At 47.7% G+C, this 20,149-nt stretch overlaps 8 protein-coding genes across 8 annotated transcripts; 4 read left to right on the top strand and 4 right to left on the bottom strand.

Annotated features, from left to right (window-relative positions):
• Window positions 1-1,326: 1,326 nt before the first annotated feature.
• On the top strand, window positions 1,327-2,055 carry HD556DRAFT_1306485 (uncharacterized protein; the record flags this gene model as incomplete). The annotated part of the gene is made up of 1 exon (XM_041299919.1): window positions 1,327-2,055. One exon carries the CDS (start codon window positions 1,327-1,329, stop codon window positions 2,053-2,055), a length of 729 nt encoding a protein of 242 aa, XP_041162422.1.
• Window positions 2,056-4,198: 2,143 nt separating this feature from the next.
• Window positions 4,199-5,162, bottom strand: HD556DRAFT_1440870 (uncharacterized protein; the record flags this gene model as incomplete). The annotated part of the gene is made up of 2 exons (XM_041306186.1): window positions 4,199-4,288; window positions 4,326-5,162. The coding sequence occupies 2 exons, from the start codon at window positions 5,160-5,162 to the stop codon at window positions 4,199-4,201; spliced, it is 927 nt and encodes a 308-aa protein (XP_041162423.1).
• Window positions 5,163-8,333: 3,171 nt separating this feature from the next.
• HD556DRAFT_1535097 (uncharacterized protein) lies at window positions 8,334-10,590 on the bottom strand (the record flags this gene model as incomplete). The annotated part of the gene is made up of 8 exons (XM_041309588.1): window positions 10,462-10,590; window positions 9,771-10,392; window positions 9,598-9,717; window positions 9,461-9,544; window positions 9,338-9,406; window positions 8,883-9,288; window positions 8,501-8,832; window positions 8,334-8,434 (listed from the first exon to the last, which is right to left on the bottom strand). Exons 2-8 carry the CDS (start codon window positions 10,165-10,167, stop codon window positions 8,334-8,336), a joined length of 1,509 nt encoding a protein of 502 aa, XP_041162424.1. The 5' UTR covers window positions 10,168-10,392; window positions 10,462-10,590.
• Window positions 10,591-10,925: 335 nt separating this feature from the next.
• HD556DRAFT_1356029 (uncharacterized protein) lies at window positions 10,926-11,519 on the bottom strand (the record flags this gene model as incomplete). The annotated part of the gene is made up of 2 exons (XM_041302477.1): window positions 11,325-11,519; window positions 10,926-11,253 (listed from the first exon to the last, which is right to left on the bottom strand). A coding segment is annotated over exon 2 (217 nt), but the record flags the coding sequence as incomplete, so codon positions are not given.
• On the top strand, window positions 11,407-12,198 carry HD556DRAFT_250029 (uncharacterized protein). The gene is made up of 3 exons (XM_041310019.1): window positions 11,407-11,519; window positions 11,596-12,104; window positions 12,166-12,198. The coding sequence occupies exon 2, from the start codon at window positions 11,718-11,720 to the stop codon at window positions 12,045-12,047; it is 330 nt and encodes a 109-aa protein (XP_041162426.1). The 5' UTR covers window positions 11,407-11,519; window positions 11,596-11,717; the 3' UTR covers window positions 12,048-12,104; window positions 12,166-12,198.
• A 203-nt stretch (window positions 12,199-12,401) lies between these two features.
• Window positions 12,402-13,397, top strand: HD556DRAFT_249938 (uncharacterized protein). Its single transcript, XM_041310018.1, has 5 exons — window positions 12,402-12,448; window positions 12,509-12,620; window positions 12,679-12,781; window positions 12,839-13,226; window positions 13,280-13,397. Exons 3-4 carry the CDS (start codon window positions 12,733-12,735, stop codon window positions 13,219-13,221), a joined length of 432 nt encoding a protein of 143 aa, XP_041162427.1. The 5' UTR covers window positions 12,402-12,448; window positions 12,509-12,620; window positions 12,679-12,732; the 3' UTR covers window positions 13,222-13,226; window positions 13,280-13,397.
• A 327-nt stretch (window positions 13,398-13,724) lies between these two features.
• Window positions 13,725-16,640, bottom strand: HD556DRAFT_1356036 (uncharacterized protein). Its single transcript, XM_041302478.1, has 13 exons — window positions 16,568-16,640; window positions 16,135-16,452; window positions 15,965-16,069; window positions 15,825-15,903; window positions 15,616-15,772; window positions 15,414-15,561; window positions 15,164-15,355; window positions 15,053-15,116; window positions 14,882-15,000; window positions 14,688-14,828; window positions 14,569-14,632; window positions 14,026-14,515; window positions 13,725-13,742 (listed from the first exon to the last, which is right to left on the bottom strand). The coding sequence occupies exons 2-12, from the start codon at window positions 16,395-16,397 to the stop codon at window positions 14,084-14,086; spliced, it is 1,764 nt and encodes a 587-aa protein (XP_041162428.1). The 5' UTR covers window positions 16,398-16,452; window positions 16,568-16,640; the 3' UTR covers window positions 13,725-13,742; window positions 14,026-14,083.
• A 1,509-nt stretch (window positions 16,641-18,149) lies between these two features.
• On the top strand, window positions 18,150-20,148 carry HD556DRAFT_250085 (kinase-like domain-containing protein). The gene is made up of 10 exons (XM_041310020.1): window positions 18,150-18,320; window positions 18,379-18,502; window positions 18,570-18,629; window positions 18,693-18,887; window positions 18,945-18,975; window positions 19,028-19,065; window positions 19,114-19,335; window positions 19,388-19,613; window positions 19,670-19,947; window positions 20,007-20,148. Exons 1-9 carry the CDS (start codon window positions 18,295-18,297, stop codon window positions 19,816-19,818), a joined length of 1,071 nt encoding a protein of 356 aa, XP_041162429.1. The 5' UTR covers window positions 18,150-18,294; the 3' UTR covers window positions 19,819-19,947; window positions 20,007-20,148.
• Window position 20,149: the final 1 nt, after the last annotated feature.

The raw sequence follows: 20,149 nt of genomic DNA on the forward strand, positions 1-20,149 counted from the left end.
TCTTAGGAAAAGGCAGAGCCACTTTCGACGAGGAGCCCCCTCGTGCAAAGATCCCTAGACCGGCCCCTGAACCGGAGAAAACTCAGAAGTACGTCTTTTCAGCAGAACCTGCTTCGGTTCTTGGAAAAGGTAGATCGGTAGTCACAGCAGAAGCGCCGTCACTGAAGAAACTCCGCCACGAGTATAAACTAGCAGAAAACGAACCGGCCGCTGATCAATGGATCAACCGGGCCGAACCGATCATTTCATTCCCAGAAAGATCGAGAACCGCACCAGTCACACCCTCGTTCCTAAAGCCAGATCTGGCCGATATCGCAATGATGGAAGAAACTGACGATGAAGATAACGACGAGATAGTCGTTAATACCACCTCCGCGGCCCCTGAACCCGCGATGACTCTGATGGAAGTAGATCGGATTAAACAGCAGAACTACTTTCAGCGAACGATAAAGCGTATCACAAGACACTGTCCCCACCAGGACGACCCTGTGGATGTTAGATTATTCCAGGGAGAGATCGCACCAGTCGAAGATCGATCTGACTCTGACTGCGGAAACCCTGATTTAGACTTTTAGATTTGATCGGTGATCAAACGGCCTACTTGGGGGGTGAAATTCTCATTTAAAAACTCATTTCACTCTTAATTCCCCTCACCCCGGCCGCACCCTTATCTATAAATATCGACAATCGCCACGAGTCTGGCACGACTATAAACTGCGCAGAAGTCCGGGAAGACTCTAAACTAGCATCGGTCCATCACGACCTTAAAACTGAGAAAATGTCCGAAAAGACACTTAAACTAAAAGAAGAAGGACGAACCCGGAGACACGGATCCCTTCACCTTGAAGACGAGACTAAATACACCGAGAAACTCCTGCAAGCCCCGGATGCCTTACCTTCACCTCTGTCCGGAAAGACGCTAAACTATCACGAGACGAACTCCTTGGAAACTCCTGCAAGCCCATGGAACCCTCTAGAACGCCGATCGAGAAAATCAACAAAAAAGAACATCTCGAAACGACATACCCCAGATCTTGACAGAATTCGACTAAAAAAAAAACGAAAGATCAAGACACGCACGTCCGCAATGACGCAAAACTTCCGCTTCTGATAGTCCGAAATGACTCGAAACTATCCTTCGAACGCACTGGCATGGTGACTTCCCCCTCTGCCAAGAGAATCATGAGGCACTCCACGCCTTCACGATTGAACTTTGATAAAGAGATTAAAAGATAAGTTAACTGATCAAGCGGAGCTTAGAGCACTCTTGGAGGCCCATATAAACCCTCTACAATGATATACTCATCAGAACCTCTCGCAACAATCATGCCTAACAACATCGAAACCTCTGCTATCGTACCCCTGAGGAACTCTGGATTTTCCAAGATCCTCGACCACCTCGAGAAAGGCGCCGTCGCCGAAACGGCCATTCTCTCCCCAGATCACTTCCTAGAGATCAGCGACATCCTAGGACAGTCAGATGTCAACTTCGCCGCCTCTGCATCATTGGTGATAGACATCATCCGCACCACGCGACACCTAGAAATATCGGTGAACCGTGAAGACTTAGACCCAGCAACGAGAGCCCTCATAGTGCTGGAAGACCAGAAGAAAATCCGCGCAATGGCGCTACACTTACTCCCCGACAACTTTAGCGACCTCGTAGACATCGCGAAGAAACGCGTTGGAGAAAGATTAGAAAGACCCCCGCGCCCTACCAAGAAAGCGCGCGTAAACCGCACCTGCATCTGTCGACGATGCGGAGGATACGGACACACTTTTAGAAAGTGTCCAGACACTGTGTGTTGCATCTGCAACGAAATCGGACCCGACCACCTGTCGGTCCACTGCCCTCAACTCGGAGAAGAATCATCTCTCCCAGAGTTTAGAGACGACGAGGAATACTACGAACTCCTCGTAGATTGGGAGAAGAACCACGTCGCGCTAGAAGAGTTAATCAAGCACCACCCCGCGCCGCGCTCACCCACTCCCATTGATACCCGCAGTACTACTGCCACTCCAGACGAAGAAACCCGGGAGATAGAATCGTTGTAGTCGGAGACTTCAACCCAGAAACGGAGGTAATGTTACAATGACATGTAACCGAGAACCCCTCCTACGGAGGTCATCATGACCTTAGCCCCTATCTCACCATATGCACCGTCTTGGAAGACTTACCGACTCAACGGAGACTCGTAGAGACGCCTAGAACGGCCTGGATGCCGTTAGATGACCTAGACCAGCCTAGGCTACATCTGGACGGACCTAGATGGTCCTTGACCCGGATCATGGAGAAGCTCTGCTTCATGGTCAGAAGAGAAGCCGCATGCCGCAGCATGCGCAGTTAGACTCCAAGGCATGCTACGCCTTGAGGACAGATAAGAGAGGCATGGTAAGCCTCATGTATAGATAATCGCCCGCATGGCATCAGATAAGATGCCCTTGTATAGACACACTCATACCTACCTACCGAACGTAGTATTGGTCTGTGCACACGGACGACAGTATATAGAGCAGACAGAATCATGTATATTCCCTACTTGATTCTACTAGGTTTTCATCAGAACTTCCTCTGTGTGAATATCCCAATCACTCAGTCTAAGCCGCACCTAAAGGAAAGCCGATGCTACCTTTAGTGGAACCCCTGAACCTCTCATTCGAGAGAAGATCCCCGTCTCTCCAGTAGCGAGCCCGCTATCAGATTAGGCAATCCGCCTAGGGAGAGCTCGACCTATCCTAGTCGTAACAGCTGGAGATGATGGTCCATAGGGTTCTAGTCGTCAACGATGGGGCTCGAAAACGGTCGCTGATACTGATATCTGAATCTGCTGTATCCACTGGCAGTGTTGTAGGTGCAGCTTGGATTGCTCCTGAGCCAAAGAGGCAGAGGAAGAGACAGATAGTAAGTAACAAGCGCATCAGTGGACGGGTGTATCGTATGCATCCTGTTCATTTTTTATATTTACTAGCGGGCGTCAATTCAAAGGAGCACGATGTTGATTGGGCCTAGCACTCTTGTCTGACGTTTGCAACATGGCTTAGGGGAAGTGAAGATCCGTGCAAGTGCATAAGCCTCGTTGTACTTGAATTTATTAAATTTTATTCATCTCCGAATGTCGATCGGCTGCGAACCGAACTGCATTTGACGCCTTTGGTTTGCAGCAGCAGTCCTGACTAGCAGTGACAGCGTCCCACCGGGGCCCTTCTGACCTTTCATTTCAAGCTGGTGGTCATGTTGAGTTGTAGTGCTGGCCCTGTACTGAACGTTACTAATGTCCAACTCTGAATTCGATGTCAAGTACCGACAGACAGTGGCGTGTGTCCACCATCCCCAGCTTGCACTACTGCACCATATCATTACGCAAAGCCTGGTAATGACTTTCAGTCACATCAGTGCATGCCTTCAACTCGGGAACCTAGTATGTTTGATCATTCCAATCGCGTCATGCTTCCAGCTGCGGTGAGCCTTTACATAACCTGTATCAAGAGTACAGCCAGACTCTCTTAGCATAGTGAGGCTTTCAAAGTGCATCCCACTCGAAGCAGTTCGTGTCATAACTCACATGTAATGCAGTCGCGGTGCAACTGACTTGTCGACTTCCTAGATCAAGTCAGACTGGGATCTTATAGGTCGACTAGATTATCCTTGGTTGCTTCGAGACTGCGGCGCATTCGTTGCACACCTGCAAGGGGATTTGCAAGCGATATCTCTCGCACAGTGAAGGTATGCATGGATGGCTATCCCGAATAACCAATGAAATACTGTGCTGATTGTAATTTTTCAAGGGTTGGGCGCTCAGACAAGTTACAACAAGAGCCGGCCCAGCCATCATCCATGCTGCACTCTTACTGCACGGCGTCCCATTCTTGTACTAGCTTGCCTCGGCAACAGAGTAGGGCCGTCAGCATGCCCCATCACATGCTTGTATAGTGCTGCCGAAGTCCGGTTCGGTCCAGTTCATGGCCCTATATTTGCGAACCCCGAACCTGACCATTGGTCAGGTTCGAGCAAGGAGGCTGAACCATGGACCGGACCCCTGTGAACGCGTTCGGAAGGGTTCGGTTCAAGTTCAGAACGCGTTTGAACCCTCGAACCCTTTATTTCAATTTGCAAAAAAATCAAAATTTTACAAGACAACAACGACAAATTTGTACGCTACGTACAGCTACTCCTCGTTCACAATGACCGTGAGGCTTTTTAATCGGGGAGTCTATGTAATGCGCTGTAATGGATAGGAAAGGGTGACCAGGAAAAGATGTCCACGAGTCGAACGTCATGGAAATTTTGCTGTCGATAAAAAATCTCAGAAATGAAAGCTACTTACCTCGTCCTCAGCGACAATGAGTTCGACGATGTAATCCATGAGTCCGGACTTCATGAACGTGGGAATCTTTGGAGTCAGAGAGCCGTCCAAGGTTGCCTGACTGTCGGTTGCCTTGCAATCACGAGGTATGGCACGATTGTGCATCTTGATACCCCGTTCTTTGCAGCGGTCGTGATAGACTGGGTAGTGGCACTTGGGATGGCGAGCAATGTGAGTGCGTCTAGTCGAGATACCACCTTTAAAAAAGCACTGGTGTAGTGGGACATTATTGGCCTTGCATACCTCACACCACCACCCATTTTCACGCTCCTGGGTGTGGGGGTTGATGTGACCTTTCTCAAAGGTAAAGACTGTAGTCAAGTCAGCGCTGCGTTCATCTTTCTTGAGGGATTTGCGGTCTTCGCGATCCTGGTCGCCGAGCTTCTTCGTCCGTTGATAAGCTTCTTCATTCTCGGCATTCTCAGCATTCTCGGCATCCTCTTCCTCATCATCTGTAACGTCTTCAAGTGCGGGTGCATCTTCGTCGTCATCCTCGTCATCCTCTCTGCTACTGGTACCAACGAACACTCGTTTGGGTGCAGGGACACCCTGAGGAGGTTCTACAGCTGACCGTTTGGCTGAGGTACTGCTGGCAGTCAGAGTCTCGCGGATCTTCTCTGTGGGTTTGACCGCTCGACCAGAACGACGTACAAACAAATTGAGAGTGCCATTGTGTGCAGGAGCAGGGGGAGGAACCATTGGAGAGTCGTCTTCGGCATCATTGTACCACGCTATCTCACTGGCGTCTTTCAACGAACCGTCAGCGCGACGTGCAGAGGACATAGCAGCAGGGGGCATAAATTTCAAACCTAGGTACCAAGTGAATTTATTTAAAACTAGATTTAAAACTGTTGCGCACCATGAAACACCAAAATGAGAACCCATGGCAGATAATCAGTATGGTGAATCACAACTGTAGGTATGTTCTGAAATAAATCACATCATAAGTTAATTGTGACAGACAGTAGACTTGTTGCGAACTCACTGGCGCATGAATGAGTTGCATTACTGAAGTAGCCGAGAGATTGCCTTGCAGGAGAAGTAGGAGAAGACGGTGAACAGAAGGGCAAGGATGATACTTAAATAGAAAGCCTCACCAAAAACATGAGGCTTCGACTTCGAAAATCGTAAGTCAAAGCCAGCGACATGATAGGTTCGAACCGGTCCGGATGCGTCCAGAACCGGTCCGGATTTATCGACAACACACCGAACCTCAAACCTACCAAGGGGTTCGGTCCAAGAGAAATTCTGGACCTGTGACCGAACCATGGGTCCGGTCCACAAAGGTTCGGGTTCGAACCTAGGTCCTGGACCGGACTGCGGCAGCACTATGCTTGTATATAATTTCGCTACGTCAAACTCATCTCATCTTCGAACCAATTGAGCGCCTGAAACGGCCTGATGGGGTACGTCTCACACAAGGGCACTGGAGTTCCTGTAAAATGGAATGTCCTGCATAGGGCGATCTCGAGCTCGATAGGACAAAAAAAAATTAACAAAAAGGTTGGGCGAGCAGTTATCACGGTAAAATTGGAACCAGACAACTGACACCCTTTGAGACATCCAGGGTATTCTACCTAATGAACCGCACCTTGTCAGTGTATTACTCATTGGTACCTCAAGTCGATCACCACAGCATCGGAGGCTTGCTGGCGCTTCAAGAACAGGCCCCAACTAAACGTGTACATGCACGTATGAGCGTCTGTTATAATAGCGTCTACGATAAGCACCCCTCGCAATTCAAGGGCAGTTGTCAGTGATGGCCCGAGCCTAACACATGTTCAGCTGCAATATTTAATTTACCTTCTCTTTGGCCAATTGTCGTCAAACTGGGTCGTTGGTTCAGCAAGCAGAATTTTCAGCTGATAAATGACTCTTCTTTCTTAGTGGTCCTGAACCGTTCATTGGCACGGTGTTAATCTCGCGACTCTTGTGCGCGTTTCATGCATATATCAATAACTAACCGTAACAGTAACTGTCTATGCTTCCTTCGGTACGTAGATTTCCCGGTCCTTGTGACTCATCATGCCGAAGACAATTCAAGAGTTCTCTCCGAATGAATGAGATGGAAGTCGAGCAGAAAGGCCGCGACAACGCATGTACGTACAACATCGAAATATTTGCGGAACAAGAGACGATAAACATACTAATGTGCTCCGGGTCTTTATCCTCACAGCCCCACGAGATCGGAATCTGGTGGTTCAATTGTAAGTCATTGAAAGGATGTTTCTTGTCATATTGTTATCATGAGCAGTGGTTATCAAAGTATCGAAATTATCATACCCAGTGCGTGCTATAGCTTTGACATCGGAAGCAGATATAAGAAAATGAAAAACACTTCTTTCCTCTATAAGGTCAAACATGATAATGTAACGATCGATGACAGAATTATGCTGATGTGTGCGATTGTTTACTATATATTGTGATATATGGCCTTCTACTTTCTTCACCGGTTCACTGATGCTGGAACCTCATACGTCGACTAGATACTTAGCTGCTTTGAGACTGCCTTCGCTGCACACCTGCAACGAGATTTGCAAGCGATATCTCTCGCACAGTGAAGATAGTTGTGGTCATTACGAATAACCTATGAAATCTTGTGTTTTTCAAAGGCTGGGTGAGTAATTGTTCAGGCCAAATTGTATATACCCGAATAACCGACACCCTTTAAGACACTCCCTCGGGGTAATCTACTTAAATGAACCGCACCGTGTTAGTGTATCCACTCATTGTCTATCATCACAGTATGGAAGGCTTGCTGGCGCTTCAAGAACGGGTCCCAACTGAACGTGTACATGTTCATATGAGCGTCTGTTCTGATTGCGTCCATGATAAGCACCCTTCGCTACCCGACAGCCTAACGCATGCCCAACGGCAGGATTTAATTTACCTTCTCCTTGGCCAACTATCGTCAAACTGGGTCGTCGGTTGATTGAGTAGAATTTCCAGCTGATCATGACTCTTCCTGGAGCAGTCATTGGTACTGTGTTAGTCTTGCGCGTGTGTCGTGTACATCGTAATGACTGACCATAACCATAACCATATATGCTTCCTCCGGCATGTAGATTTCCCGGTCCTTTGACTCACTATGTCAAAGAGTTCTCCCCTGGAATCCGAGCAGAAAGGCCAGGACAACGCGTGCATATACAGCATCGAGATATCTGTGACACGTGCTTGGTTGAGTTACCGGCTCGTCGGGAAAACCGGCGAAGACAAGCACGCCAGGAAGTGGCAAAGGGGACACATATCCACCCCATACAATCCAAGGAGCAGACGTGATATGCAATAAATTCCCGTGCTTTCACGTACATGTACCTGCATTAGCTCGCAAAAGGCTCATTCTACATATCCGACTTCCTAATTCCAGAAGATTCAAGAGTACGAGACAGAAAGATATGTACTCACCAGCTTCTCCTCGTCACTGACTTGCATCCTCCAGAATACGGTCCCTAATTGTCCTCCTTCACTCCTTCCACAGCGGCCGTCGATGGCGAGGCGTGCTTCGCCAAAGACAATGAGGATCGAAAGCCTCCCAACACAAATCGATCATATCTAAAGGTGTCAGTATACGTAGATTTCTATCGGCCACGCATGTTCCTCTCCAAAGTCCAAAGGATAAACAGGATTTTCATGTGCAGAGCAAAGTTGATCTCTGTGCATAACGGTGCACGCAACACGTCGAGTCGCATCCAAAGGTAGTTAACTGTCTCGTCGATTGGAAATCCTGCTTATCAGTCATCCGCTCGCATCAACCACAGCGTACCAAATAGCCCCATTTCGCTGCCGTCCATGGTGATGAGCATTGTGCAAAACTTTGTTCGTTTCGCGTCGCACGTGAAGGTCATGTGATCGTGTCGGAGTCAGTGTACTACCTACTACCTAGCCTAGGTCCATCGTCCACTACAAGAATGCTACATCTGAATGTCATTACAAAACTATGAAGTGTATCGCAAGTACCATGATCAGGAACTACAAGTGCGGAACAAAAGTAACCCAATCCACTGCCAAGTATGCTCCAGGAGGAAGATGGCGTAAAGTGGTGAACATAAGCACCAAGAGGATGGCACGAGCTGTAATGTACAGTATGATAGATACCAAACCAATCGAGAAATATAGAAATATCAGGACTGCCGCACCTGCTGAATCGAATGTAAAAGTCGCAAAAAAGAAAAGCCAGGGTGTGCCAGTTATGCCGAGGGCACAAATGCGCCAGAGGAGCCGCTCCTGATGTGTAACGAAGGCAAAAGGCCAAGCTAGACAATGGATGCCACCGAATATGGTTGCCATACTCAACGCAGCAAGTTGAATGACCATTTTGTCCGAGTGTCCGAGTTTGATGCTGCCATCAAATGTTGGAACTCGGAGTATTAGGGATGTGGGGACGTCGAACAAGCCTATCAGTTCTATAATTGGGCCGAGCACTGGAGAGAAGATCCCAAACGAAGTGGTTTTGTCTCTGTCACTGAGACTAAGACAGATATCATCAGCAGTGGTATGATTGTTAAGGCACATACATACTCAATGTAATCCTCTGGCCTTGACTCAGTCGACTTCCAGTACACTGGATGCGGACATTGCACGCTGAGAGGCTTGTCCCACCACACAGCATAGGTTAGGAAATTGAGAACTGCAAAAGCGAGTGTCCCCACTTCGAGCTGAGTGACTTCGAGGTGACAGATGGCGCGGGTGGTGAGCTGCATGACAAACCAGGCCACCTGAAGCATGACCAATCCTTTCGATATCGCATTGCCTTTGCTCCTGTCATAGATCTGGTTCGCCGTCAGGATAGGGAAGTCGATACAGTCTTTGCGCAACAGTTCGAGAATGTCATTATACCGTAGTGTAAGGTAGGGTTCCCCGTCCACATAAAGCATGAAACCACCCATGAGCACAAAGAAGCTGTGCGTTTGAGTCCATGTATAATCTAAGGATGCGTATGAGTCAACGTTTAGGCGAGCACGAATCCGGCTTACCTTCAGATCGCTCTGAAACATAGACCTTAAACATATTTGTGAACGGCTTTGCAAGAGTCCACACATAATCTGAGGATGCACGCCAAACATCAGGTATGTTTGAGAGAAACGGATCGGGCTTACCTTCGTATGGCTCTGAAACATAAGTTTTGAGCAACTTTTTGAATGGCTTCAGAGCATGAGTCCCCTCATGTCCTAGGGTGCGCGCTAGAGTACTAGTATGAGCCACTGAAAGAAAACCAGTACAAATAACGGTTCACCTTCAGGATGCGCTAAGAGAACCCGGGAGCTATCTTGATCTTGAGAAGCAGGCGAGTTACGAAGAAATGTATTTGAGGTGCGAGATAGAGCGTAAAGTTGGTGACCTCGAGTGTATTGTTCTGCAGACGCTTCTATGGACCCATGATCTGAGGACGTGTATAATGAGACTCACCTTCAGACTCGAGACGAATGTTGGGATACCCCGATTTCTCAAACTGTCTTGTGACAGAGCGAGCGCTGAACCACTGGCGCATAGCCCATGCGACGATCAGTTCAGGAGCAATAAGTGCCATTATTATGATGCCGAATTGTCGCCGTAGGATACGATGGGGGCTGTCCTTGGGACTCAGGATATTTGGGTGAATCGCACTGTATGTGCACGCAAACAGAGTGAGAACCGAGCTGGACACGATGGTCCATAGGGTTCTGGTCGTCAACGATTCAGAACCGTAGGCTGTCGGGGGTGCAGTAGTACCATCAGTTGCATTCAGTGTTGTATTAGGTGTAGCCTGAGCTTGGATGGCTCCAACGAGGTAAAGGAAGATGCAGACCAGTAGTAAGCGCATCATTGGATGTCACTTGAGGATTTATTGTTACATCATATGCATACCGTTCACTATTTGTGTTTTACTAGCGGGCGTCAATTCAAGGCAGTACGACGGAGAATAAGGCCGTGACCGGGCTTGAAAAGACGTTAATCATCATGAGAACTCCAATGGCCGCACAGGTTTGACACAGGTTCGCAATGATCCTGGCCCGGGAGTGTCGAATATCTCCAATTTGTACAATGATATCTGAAAAATATATGAATCAGCACTATGATAGCATCATATGCCTCGACTTCTAGCACTTGTTTGACATACCTTCTTGATCACCATCAGCGACAGAGATAGATAACAATCTCTGCAGGCAGTTGAAACCCATCAAGCTTCTTCGTTGTGTGATATAATCGTCAATACATCACTGCAGGGGTGATAGATATGCATATGATGGGCTGTGTTGTCCATTCTGAGGCGCGTCCACCTGAACATATCCCAGCGAGGCAACAACAATCATAAACAGAACCGATGGATGATCCCCACCTATTATGTAATACCACACCGATCTCAGTTGACTTCAACATAAATTTCATTAAGTAGCCATGAACAGCATCTTCGGAACTTGAACTCTGCGCAAAATCGAGCATTTAGTTTTCGAATGTTCAAAATCAGTACACCCGGACCTTTAGTAAGTACTGAACATTTTTCTTATCAATATCTTCACACCCCAATTCTCCCTTAGAGTTTATATCAAGTACCTGTGTTTTTTTCCATCAATGCCCAGAACCATCACGCAACCTTGTAACAGCTTTTCATCTCACCCACCTGTTCCAGTCACCTTTCAATAGCCAACCGACTGTGCATGTCTCAGAGGCCGTGAGCTCTCTTGCATACGTCACGGTCCCAACTTTTTCGATGGGCTCTTCGGCCTTGGTGATCAGCTGAGCTGCATGCGTTGTTAATGAGTGATAGCTGTCCAAGGGAAAGATGCTTTGAAACCCTGCAGCTATCAAGGCCGCAAGTTTGATCATCATTTTCTTCGCTAATCAGCGCTGCTTTTTTGATCGAAACCACTCGTTTATGGCGCGTAGTCACACCATCGGGTCGAACTATTGGGTAACTGACAAGTATCAGTGCATACTTTTATTTCTCCCTTCTGTTGACGCATCTGTTGAACTCAGAAGTAGGTTCCGGACGACGTCGATAAGGTTACATCCACCTGATGTCTGGCAACTGATGTTCAGCGGGGCCTGGAGTGTATCATGTTGAGCAGGGTGTGGTTCTCCTGATATTTGCGTGCACGATTGTGCCCTGCACCCAGCTGTGTACTTTGCTTCTTTTATGATTCGGCCTTGGCTACTTGGCGCTCAGCATCTGCTTTAGTAAGTAGTTTACCATTCTACCGGTTGTCCCAGCACGGCTAATTATAGTTTTGGATTGGTATTGGCAATTCACAAGTTTGTCGCCACTCGATCTCGCAAACCGGGTCACATGCACACATGTAGCTAAGTATGGGCTATCTATATCAGGCTCTGCGTTGTGATATTTAGCTTACAGAGGCTGAGTATGGCGAAAATGTAATGCATCCATTGCTCCGTCACGCAGCGTACTTGCAGGCAATATTAGTGGCAGTTGATGTATGTATCCCTGCCTTTTCGCATCTCCTAGTGCTAGTAGTCGCTAATCTACCCACAGCCTCCACTCCTTCTCTCATTGCCATCTCGCACCACCACCACCCTAGGCTATTCCACCATCTACCGCCCTCGCACACATCCGCACATCTTAAGACACCCGGGCCAGGAGTACCGTGTCAGTGTATCACTCATTGGCACCCTCAAGTTGATCGCCACAGCCTATCGAATGTTTACTGGTACTTCAAGAACAGGTCCCAACTAAATGTGTACGTGTAGCGATCATTGGTGTTAGTCTTGCACGCTTTGTGCATATCACAGTGACTCACAGTGACCGTAAGTGTCTGCTTTCTTTGGCGTGTGGATTTCCTGGTCCTGGTGACTCACTACGTTAAAGACGATTCGAAAGTTCTCCCCTAAACAGACTCGTCGCGCATTCCATCACACCGCACGGGAAAACTCACCTTCGTTTTCCAACACCGGGATGCCCTTGCCTTGGTATCACGGGTTAACCTAGCAAATGCCTTCCCTAGTATTTTGGTGCGTACTGCCATCGAAATGCTGGAAATCTGACGCTACAGGGCATACTCGTGTCCTGTCGAGAAACATAGTAAAACCACCGATTCCTTTTCCAGCCTTATGTTCCCTCCAATTTTATCGTGACAACTGCTTATAATAAGGTAAGGAGCGGGTGTTTTACTGGTGAACTGTGTCAAGAACTGTAAAAACGATTTCCATAGGCATCGCCAATCGTACTGCCGCTGGTGCGCCAGCTCCTGACTCAACCGGACTCTTTGTCTTCGTTGAAACGTTTACCGCCTGCGTGACCTTTCTATTGACATGTTATCTGAGGTAAATGACTCAAATGATTCGGGCGCTCTGACACGTGCGTGCTCTTAACAATTTATAGTTCAGTTGACGAGGCCCTCGCATCAAGCACAACTTCTCTTCGCCATGCTGCCAAATGCTCTGGTATTGGCTGCAAGAAGTAATTCTGATCGGAATCTCTAAAGGTGTGAAACGCTTCTGCTGCCTTTAATTGCAATCGCGTTTAACCTAGCATTATGAAGAACTTGTCGGTCGATCAATTAGGATGCCCTATACTTCAGCTGAATTTTCACTGGCAAGGGAGTTGCAATCTTCTTCTCGCGAGACCGCTCTCCAAGTTCTGTCTTATGCATGGGGAGACTATGGTTCTCGCCATCAGTTGCCGGAGGATCTTGGAATTGAGAATTTGATGGCTTATATTGATGGTCTGCTCAATTTGTGCGTTGCCCGTGTTCGCGAGTGGATATCGTCCAACGTAGCTTGCTTCCAAAGCAGACAAGCAAGCATTGTTGAGCTCACAAGAACACTTGAAAGTGCAACAGTAGGCTTGAAGAACAACTTTTGTAAACGATTTCGTCGGTTTTCCAGACTAATTACTGGACGCTGTTTTGCCTTGAGATGCTAACGGAGGTACGAACTTCGCTGTAGCGATTCTGCAGGCTCAATCAGTCATGGAACAACAGAGCACAGAGAGGTGCATCAATCCTCCCATAAACACGTCTAAGGTCTTTAGCATTGCTTTTAAGAACACTGTAACCTTATTTGTGTCGGATGGCGAGTGCTATATTGCGGATCAGACTGTTTGAGATTTGTGTCACTCTGCGGTTCGTCCTGGGTTCGTGGCCTGTTTTTGTGTTGGATTGATATCTTGAGAACTAAGCGAACCATAGTGAAAGCTATCATTTATGATGTTGAATTCACTTGGGAACTCAAGGACTCCCGGGCCGTTCTGGAATCACGTACCTGATTGACCGGTCCATGCACAAACTTATAATACCACAGGTAAGCTTGCATGGAGACATTCAAGATCAAGAAAATATTGCAGGCAGTCTGATTGACCTGCCCCCACATCCGCTGCCACTACCTCAGCTACAGCCGCCGCCGCCACCACCACCACAACTGAATCCGCCGCCACCACCTCCGCAACTGAATCCGCCGCCACCACCACCACAACTGAATCCGCCACCGCCACCTCCGCAACTGAATCCGCTGCTACCACCACAACTGACTGCAGCTCCGCCTGCACAACTAACCACAACTCCGCCTCCGAAAAAAGCCCCTCCAACTCCAACTCCACCTCCACCCCCGCCTTTACCTCCGACTCTACTTCCGACTCTACCTCCAACTCCAACTCCACCCCCGCCTTTACTTCCACCTCTGCGTCCATCTCCACCTCCATCTCCACCTCCCGTCCCACAAACAGCAATATTATGTGAAGTACCGATCGAACAGCTGCCTGCTTCCTGTAAGCCTGATATCAGCACACCTCATTCTCCAAACAAAACAACAACACTCACCGTTGCACACCCCGAACCTCCATTCACCACCGATCCAGTAGCAGCAACGCATCCACCAGGGTAGTACTGAAACAACGGCACAGGATATAAAAACGCAATATCATGATCACCATTCTCATCTCTCTCTACAGCCTTCTCATTCCGCTCTTCCCGCAGCTTCCTTTTTTCTGCCTTGCGTATACGGTTCTCCCGATGACGTAGGCTTGCGGAAGTGTTATTTAGGACAAGCACAGCGTTGTGATCGCTTGGGTGCGTAGCAGCACACGCGTCAGATTTGAAATTGGGAGAGAGTAAGAGCATGTTGCTGGTGGTTTGAGAGGAGATGAGACGTCGGAGCTTTTGGCCGATTGTGTCTCCTGGTAGTGGACAACCGCAGTACATGTAGGGTACATGATAATGGTCCTGCGATTTGGAGTTTTAATAGGGATGTCGAATTCCAAGGAAAATTAGCTTACGTTCCAAGTACGACAGGTGAGGTCGAAGGAGGTCGCGAGGTGACCTTCTTCCACTTTGTCATCGCTAAAAAATGTGTATTTGTTATGTGTGTTCCAGTATTGTACTTGTCAGCACCTACTGATCAACAAATCGTCCTACGAGCGAGAGGCAGTCCTTTTGATACTGACTCGCCATGAGTTGATGAGTATGCCACCCGAGATCGATGTCGAGCGTGGGCACGAGGAATGAGTCAGGAGACTGTGCCATGATGTTTAAAAAGCTGTAGAGTGATGTTCCGGTGATGTCCGTAGAAAAAGAGAAGTAAGCACGTACGCGTGATAGCGAGCTACGCAATGTTGCAGTGCCACTGCGTCCACCTTGTTAGCGAAATATCCTGGCTCGGTCCACCCAAGGTTGACCATCTTCTTCACAAATGAGGCTTGCCGGAGGACCTAAATCCATACATCAGTCCTTGAATATAATCAATGTTGACGGTCTACTCACAGCACCGACCAAATCAAGTGAAAACACCCTATCGTCCGTGTAGGCACCCATTATCTTATTCCACCTGTTCAGTTGAGAAAACGTATTCACTGCAGCAAAAATAGGACATACCATATTGGCTTCAATTGTACGTTCAGCGCGCGACGCATGAGCGCAGTGTCATACCGGACATTTGTCAAGATCTGCTGCGTGCGATCACTTGCCTTGTTCTTCTGGGAAATAACATTCAAGCTGAGGATACGCTTCTTGATCATGATTGCGTGCGCAGTGTCGTAGGTGCTACGTGGTGTATGAAGAGTTCCACTATGTATATGAAATCATATTAGATGTCATACAAGACAGTCAGCAGGACGACACCCACGCCAAATATGTATCAGGCACTTTCGATTCGACTATGTTTTTCACAAACTTGTGAAGGCCGAGAAGTTCTTTAGTAATCGGCTTAGCACATATACAGTTGATGGCAAAGTTGCTCTGGGTATATCCCTTCCCATCAGGCTTGAAGAACGCTACGGCTGGCTGTCAGAATGGATTCCCATGCCATGAAGGCAGAAGGGACATACGCGAAAGAATAGTGCGAGAACAGTAAGGGCACGCGATAGATTTGTGTGTGAGATCCGCAGCAGATGCGAATGGGTCATACGGTGATTTGGTTCTGCGTTCCCAAGCAGAGACGCGTTCATGTTGTGGTGCGTCAGTGGTTAACAGATCAGGGTTGGCCTGGCACAACGTTCAGCGAGCTCGGGACATTATTCAAAGTGATGTGGCGTACGAGAAGGTTAGGAAAGTAATTGGTGAAATGAACGAGAGGTTTGAGCTTGGAGATCCGCGTGGTGTCTTCTGCATACCAGCTGCGGATATGACAAAAAAACGTCAAGTTTGTCATCAATGAGGAATGAGAAACATGCTTGCCTCGGATTCAGGAGGTAGGCATGCCACACCATAGTGACATCAATGGGAGGCAAATGTTGCTCCACTCTATCAGATCTCTTGATCGTCAGACACCACCTCTCAAACCTGTGCTCCACCAGTGCAGTGAGTTAACAGTGCAGGTGCACACAGAAGGCTAGTAAAGCACGCACCGTTCAACAGCCAAATTGACAAACCATACCCAACGTTTCTCGCTGTCCGACTCTAAGCCTGCGATAAGGCTCTCGCTGGCAGCGACGCGCTGCTCTAGGTGACTGAACGCTGCCAGAAGCTGAAGATGAGCCCTGAGTTGATCTGGGCGAATGAGGTGTGGCGTTCTGCGTTGTCCGATGTTAAAGGTCTCTGGAAGAGTGTACTGTGGTGGTTCGGGCGATAGCTGGGGAGGCGTAGCATGTGGGGGGCGCTGCTCAGTCATGTTGGAGACTGCTGTGTGGCTCCTGGCCGATATATACCTATCGGAAGAAGGACGCGGCCGATCACGGAGTGCAGTACGCGTATTTCCTGCTACAGCAATGAGTCGCCTAAAGTTTGAGGCTATGCTGTCATAAGTCACGGTAAAGCCAGGGATGGTAGAACGGTAGTTACCTAGGATTGCCAGCATACCTGTATGCGTACAGATGGAGAATCAAGCATACCTAGTAGGAATATGTTGATTAGGATGTACCGAAGGTTTCTTTGGGATGCGGACTGTTGGCCTATGTCGATGTTAGGTTCTGGCGGGTGTGGGTATCTTCGAAAGAGCATCGCCACCTATACTAGACGGTTTCAGGCCTAACGCCTTTTGCTTACAATATCAATCATTTCGTACCTTAGGCTTGTGTGCGTCACGCCGTCTTGTGACGATCTGTAGAAAGGAATTCTGTGGTCCCTGAATGCCTCGCGCTTGAAGTCAACATTGGAGCAGGTTGGAGCTTGCCTTAAGGCTTGTGGCCAAGGTTATAGGACTTTCCTTTCTCGTCGCGAGTTTGCTCAGACTAATCAAACGACGATCTTTGTTGGAAGGCTGTGCCGCACTAACCCGAATTGATGATAGCCGCCCATCCTCTTATTTTAACTTATGGTACGACTACTACAGTTGAAATGCTCATAATGCATATGCTAACAATGCATAAGTCTCATAATGCATGGACTTTTTTGGATCCCGACGGCGTTCCCATGTAATTGACCGCATAATGCATAATGCATAATGCATAACCTTTGCATAGCCAATATGCATTATGAGGTACCAAATTGATAGGACGGGACAATAGGTACGACAATGTATTGCATAAATTTATTGTTCTGCTTCAGTGGTATTGTCTCATTCAAGTGTAAGTCATCTTTTGACCTCATTTTTTTGGGTGCTCAAGTCTATCACAGTGATCCAACGACTAACGCTGACACACGGCCTCACACGGATCCACTTGCGTGGAACATCGTCCACAAATTCGCAACTACCGAAATGTCCCTTCCCAATGCGGAGAACAAGCTACAGGCTCTTCTTGGCGAGCGCTACATAGATTCTGATTGGAGACCGGCCCTCAAAGCTGTAATGGATGCTGAAGGAGATGTGGAGATGGCTTTAAATGCCATTGATGCACTTATGCAAGCTGCATCTCGTCGTACCGGCCTCAAAATTCGTATTCCCGCGCGCTCACAACAAGCTGCCCAGCTATCTTCTACCGAAGCTGCGCTTATGCAATCAGTCCGAGAACTCCAAGCACGCAATCGCATTTTCGGTACCTTGCCAACTATTGATGAACTTCTGGACCCCGCCGAGGAGAGAGATAAGGGAGAATTCTCTGCTTTTGAAGGTGGTGACTCATCCATTGCAGACACGGTCCGCCACGAAATTGCCGTTGCAAATGGTGAAGTTATCGAGGTTGATTCTGATGACGACGACGACGACGAAGCGGATCCATCAATCACTCGTCAAAATATTCTCGATTTGTGCCAGCAGCTTGAAGTTGGATGCATGCAATATGGTGATCCTCAATTTTCACTTGATTTATCATCACAACTTCGAAAGTTTCGCGCGAACCTACAACGCGAAGAACTACTTAATGCTAGACAAACTTCTTTAGAACAATTCTTCTCGGTATAATACATGTACTTCTGTAGGACTATGGACGATTTTCTGTCACACTTTTGGCGGAGGTCACATGCGTCACAATAGTGTGACACATATGCTATTGCATATGTCTCATAATGCATAACGTTTTGGCGGTCCCAACGGTATGCATTATGAGCATTTCAACTGTACTGAGTACTCTGAGCAACTGAATCCAACCCACATTCTTTGACCGTCCGTCATTCACGACACCGCTAATTGAATGAACCTGGGGCACCGTGGTCAGGGGTACGGTCGCATTATCGGTGCTGCACGCAGTATCTGCTTTACTGAACTAACTGTGTAGGAAGGCGACTTTACCAGCCGATTTAACACCCTTCATCACTCGAACAACTCAAGACCACATTTGCGGAGGTGGATTTGGTGATGTCTGGAAATGCAATTACAATGCAAATGGTATTTCAGCCATCGTCAGTTCACGTGTTAGACTCATTTACTATGCGCTGGCTTACGCCAACCAATCGTTGAACACATAAGGTTGCAGTCAAGGCCTTTAGATACCCAGAGCAATGTGAAGATTCAGAGAGAATACACAGGGTAAGAAATATCAGATCCGCATATATAATAGCACATACTACTTATACCATTTGGGTCATCCAGAAAATTAACAGAGAAATCGGCATTTTGACGATTTTACGCCATAACAACATTGTACCGTTGTTGGGTACAGTGACAGGATTTGGACGGAAGCCAGGGTTGCCCAGCTTGGTAACTCCGTGGATTCCAAACGGCACGTTGAATGCCTACCTTGCATCTAAACGCAAGCATCTAACAGTGCTGGACCGTTCACGTATGGTAAGTAGAATTCTCATCACATCCTGTCACTTACTAGGACTGACTCGAAGTTGGAAGCTAGAGGACGTCAGTGCTGGACTGCGTTACTGTCAGTTTCATGTTTTTTCTGAAGATGTTATGGTAACCTACCATGAGTGCAGTGCACTCTGTGCCTGTCGTGCATGGGGATATAACAGGGGTGAGCACGGAGCTGCTAGGATATATTTGGAAACTAATAAAACTGCAGGCAAATATACTAATTGACGAGGGAGGCCGGGCGAAGCTAATCGATTTTGGCCTTTCCACCGTTGTCGCGCCCCTTTTCGGCCAGTCACACTTGGCTGCAACATCGATACATCCAGGCGCAATCCACTATGCAGCACCAGAACTTCTATCAGATGATGTCAATGTCAATGGTCTACCTTTGGAAAAAACCGACATCTACTCGTTTGGTTGTGTAATGCTTCAAGTGAGTTGATTATTTGGTCGCAAAATATTCACTTGAGGACTTATGGAACAAGATTCTCTCGGGTCAGCACCCTTGGTCTGAGATCAGGTGTCAAACCCCGGAATTCCGTGTCTATGGTTTGAAACGCCAAGGTCATAGTCCGCAGCGCCCAAACGGCCATCCTGCAATAATGGACTCAGATTGGGACATGATTCAAAAATGTCTGCAATCAAAATTTGAACTTCGGCCTTCAGCAGATGAAGTATTCGACTTCGTCACGCGTAGGCCTTGCTCATCAGGTCAGCCTGTATAGTCCGTAGTGCTTTTTTGACCATCCACTCATTTGAGCTTCAAGATTCTTCGAGTCTACCTAACGATTCTGGAGCTTCCCCGCACAATAATTCCAACGGTATAACAAAACACCTGTTCAATAGTCTACGATCCCACCCTGATCATGAGCCGGCGAATGGAATTATAGAGCCTGGAGCTCAGATATCTTTGTAGGTCCAGAACTGCACAGATTCACAAGTTTTGATATTCATTTTTTCAGTCCTTCACCACCCAACACTGATTCTTCGCCATTGTTTCAGAGTGTCAGTACTCATCCTACCACGGCGTTCGACAGTGATTCTCGTAAGTTACATTCATGTCAAACAAGCATCGAGGCGGATATGTTTCATCACCATGAGTAGTTCGATCGACTAGCAACCCAGGACATGAACAGAAACAACCGGCACCACCGGCACCGCCACCTCCAAACTCATGGTCGAGCAACCACGAAGTACGTGCTTCTCGAGAGACACAACACCATAAAGAGAGGTTACTGATTGAATAT

Source organism: Suillus plorans (genome assembly GCF_016647745.1).
Source record: "Suillus plorans strain S12 chromosome Unknown HD556scaffold_16, whole genome shotgun sequence".
In the NCBI taxonomy this organism is placed as follows: domain Eukaryota; kingdom Fungi; phylum Basidiomycota; class Agaricomycetes; order Boletales; family Suillaceae; genus Suillus; species Suillus plorans.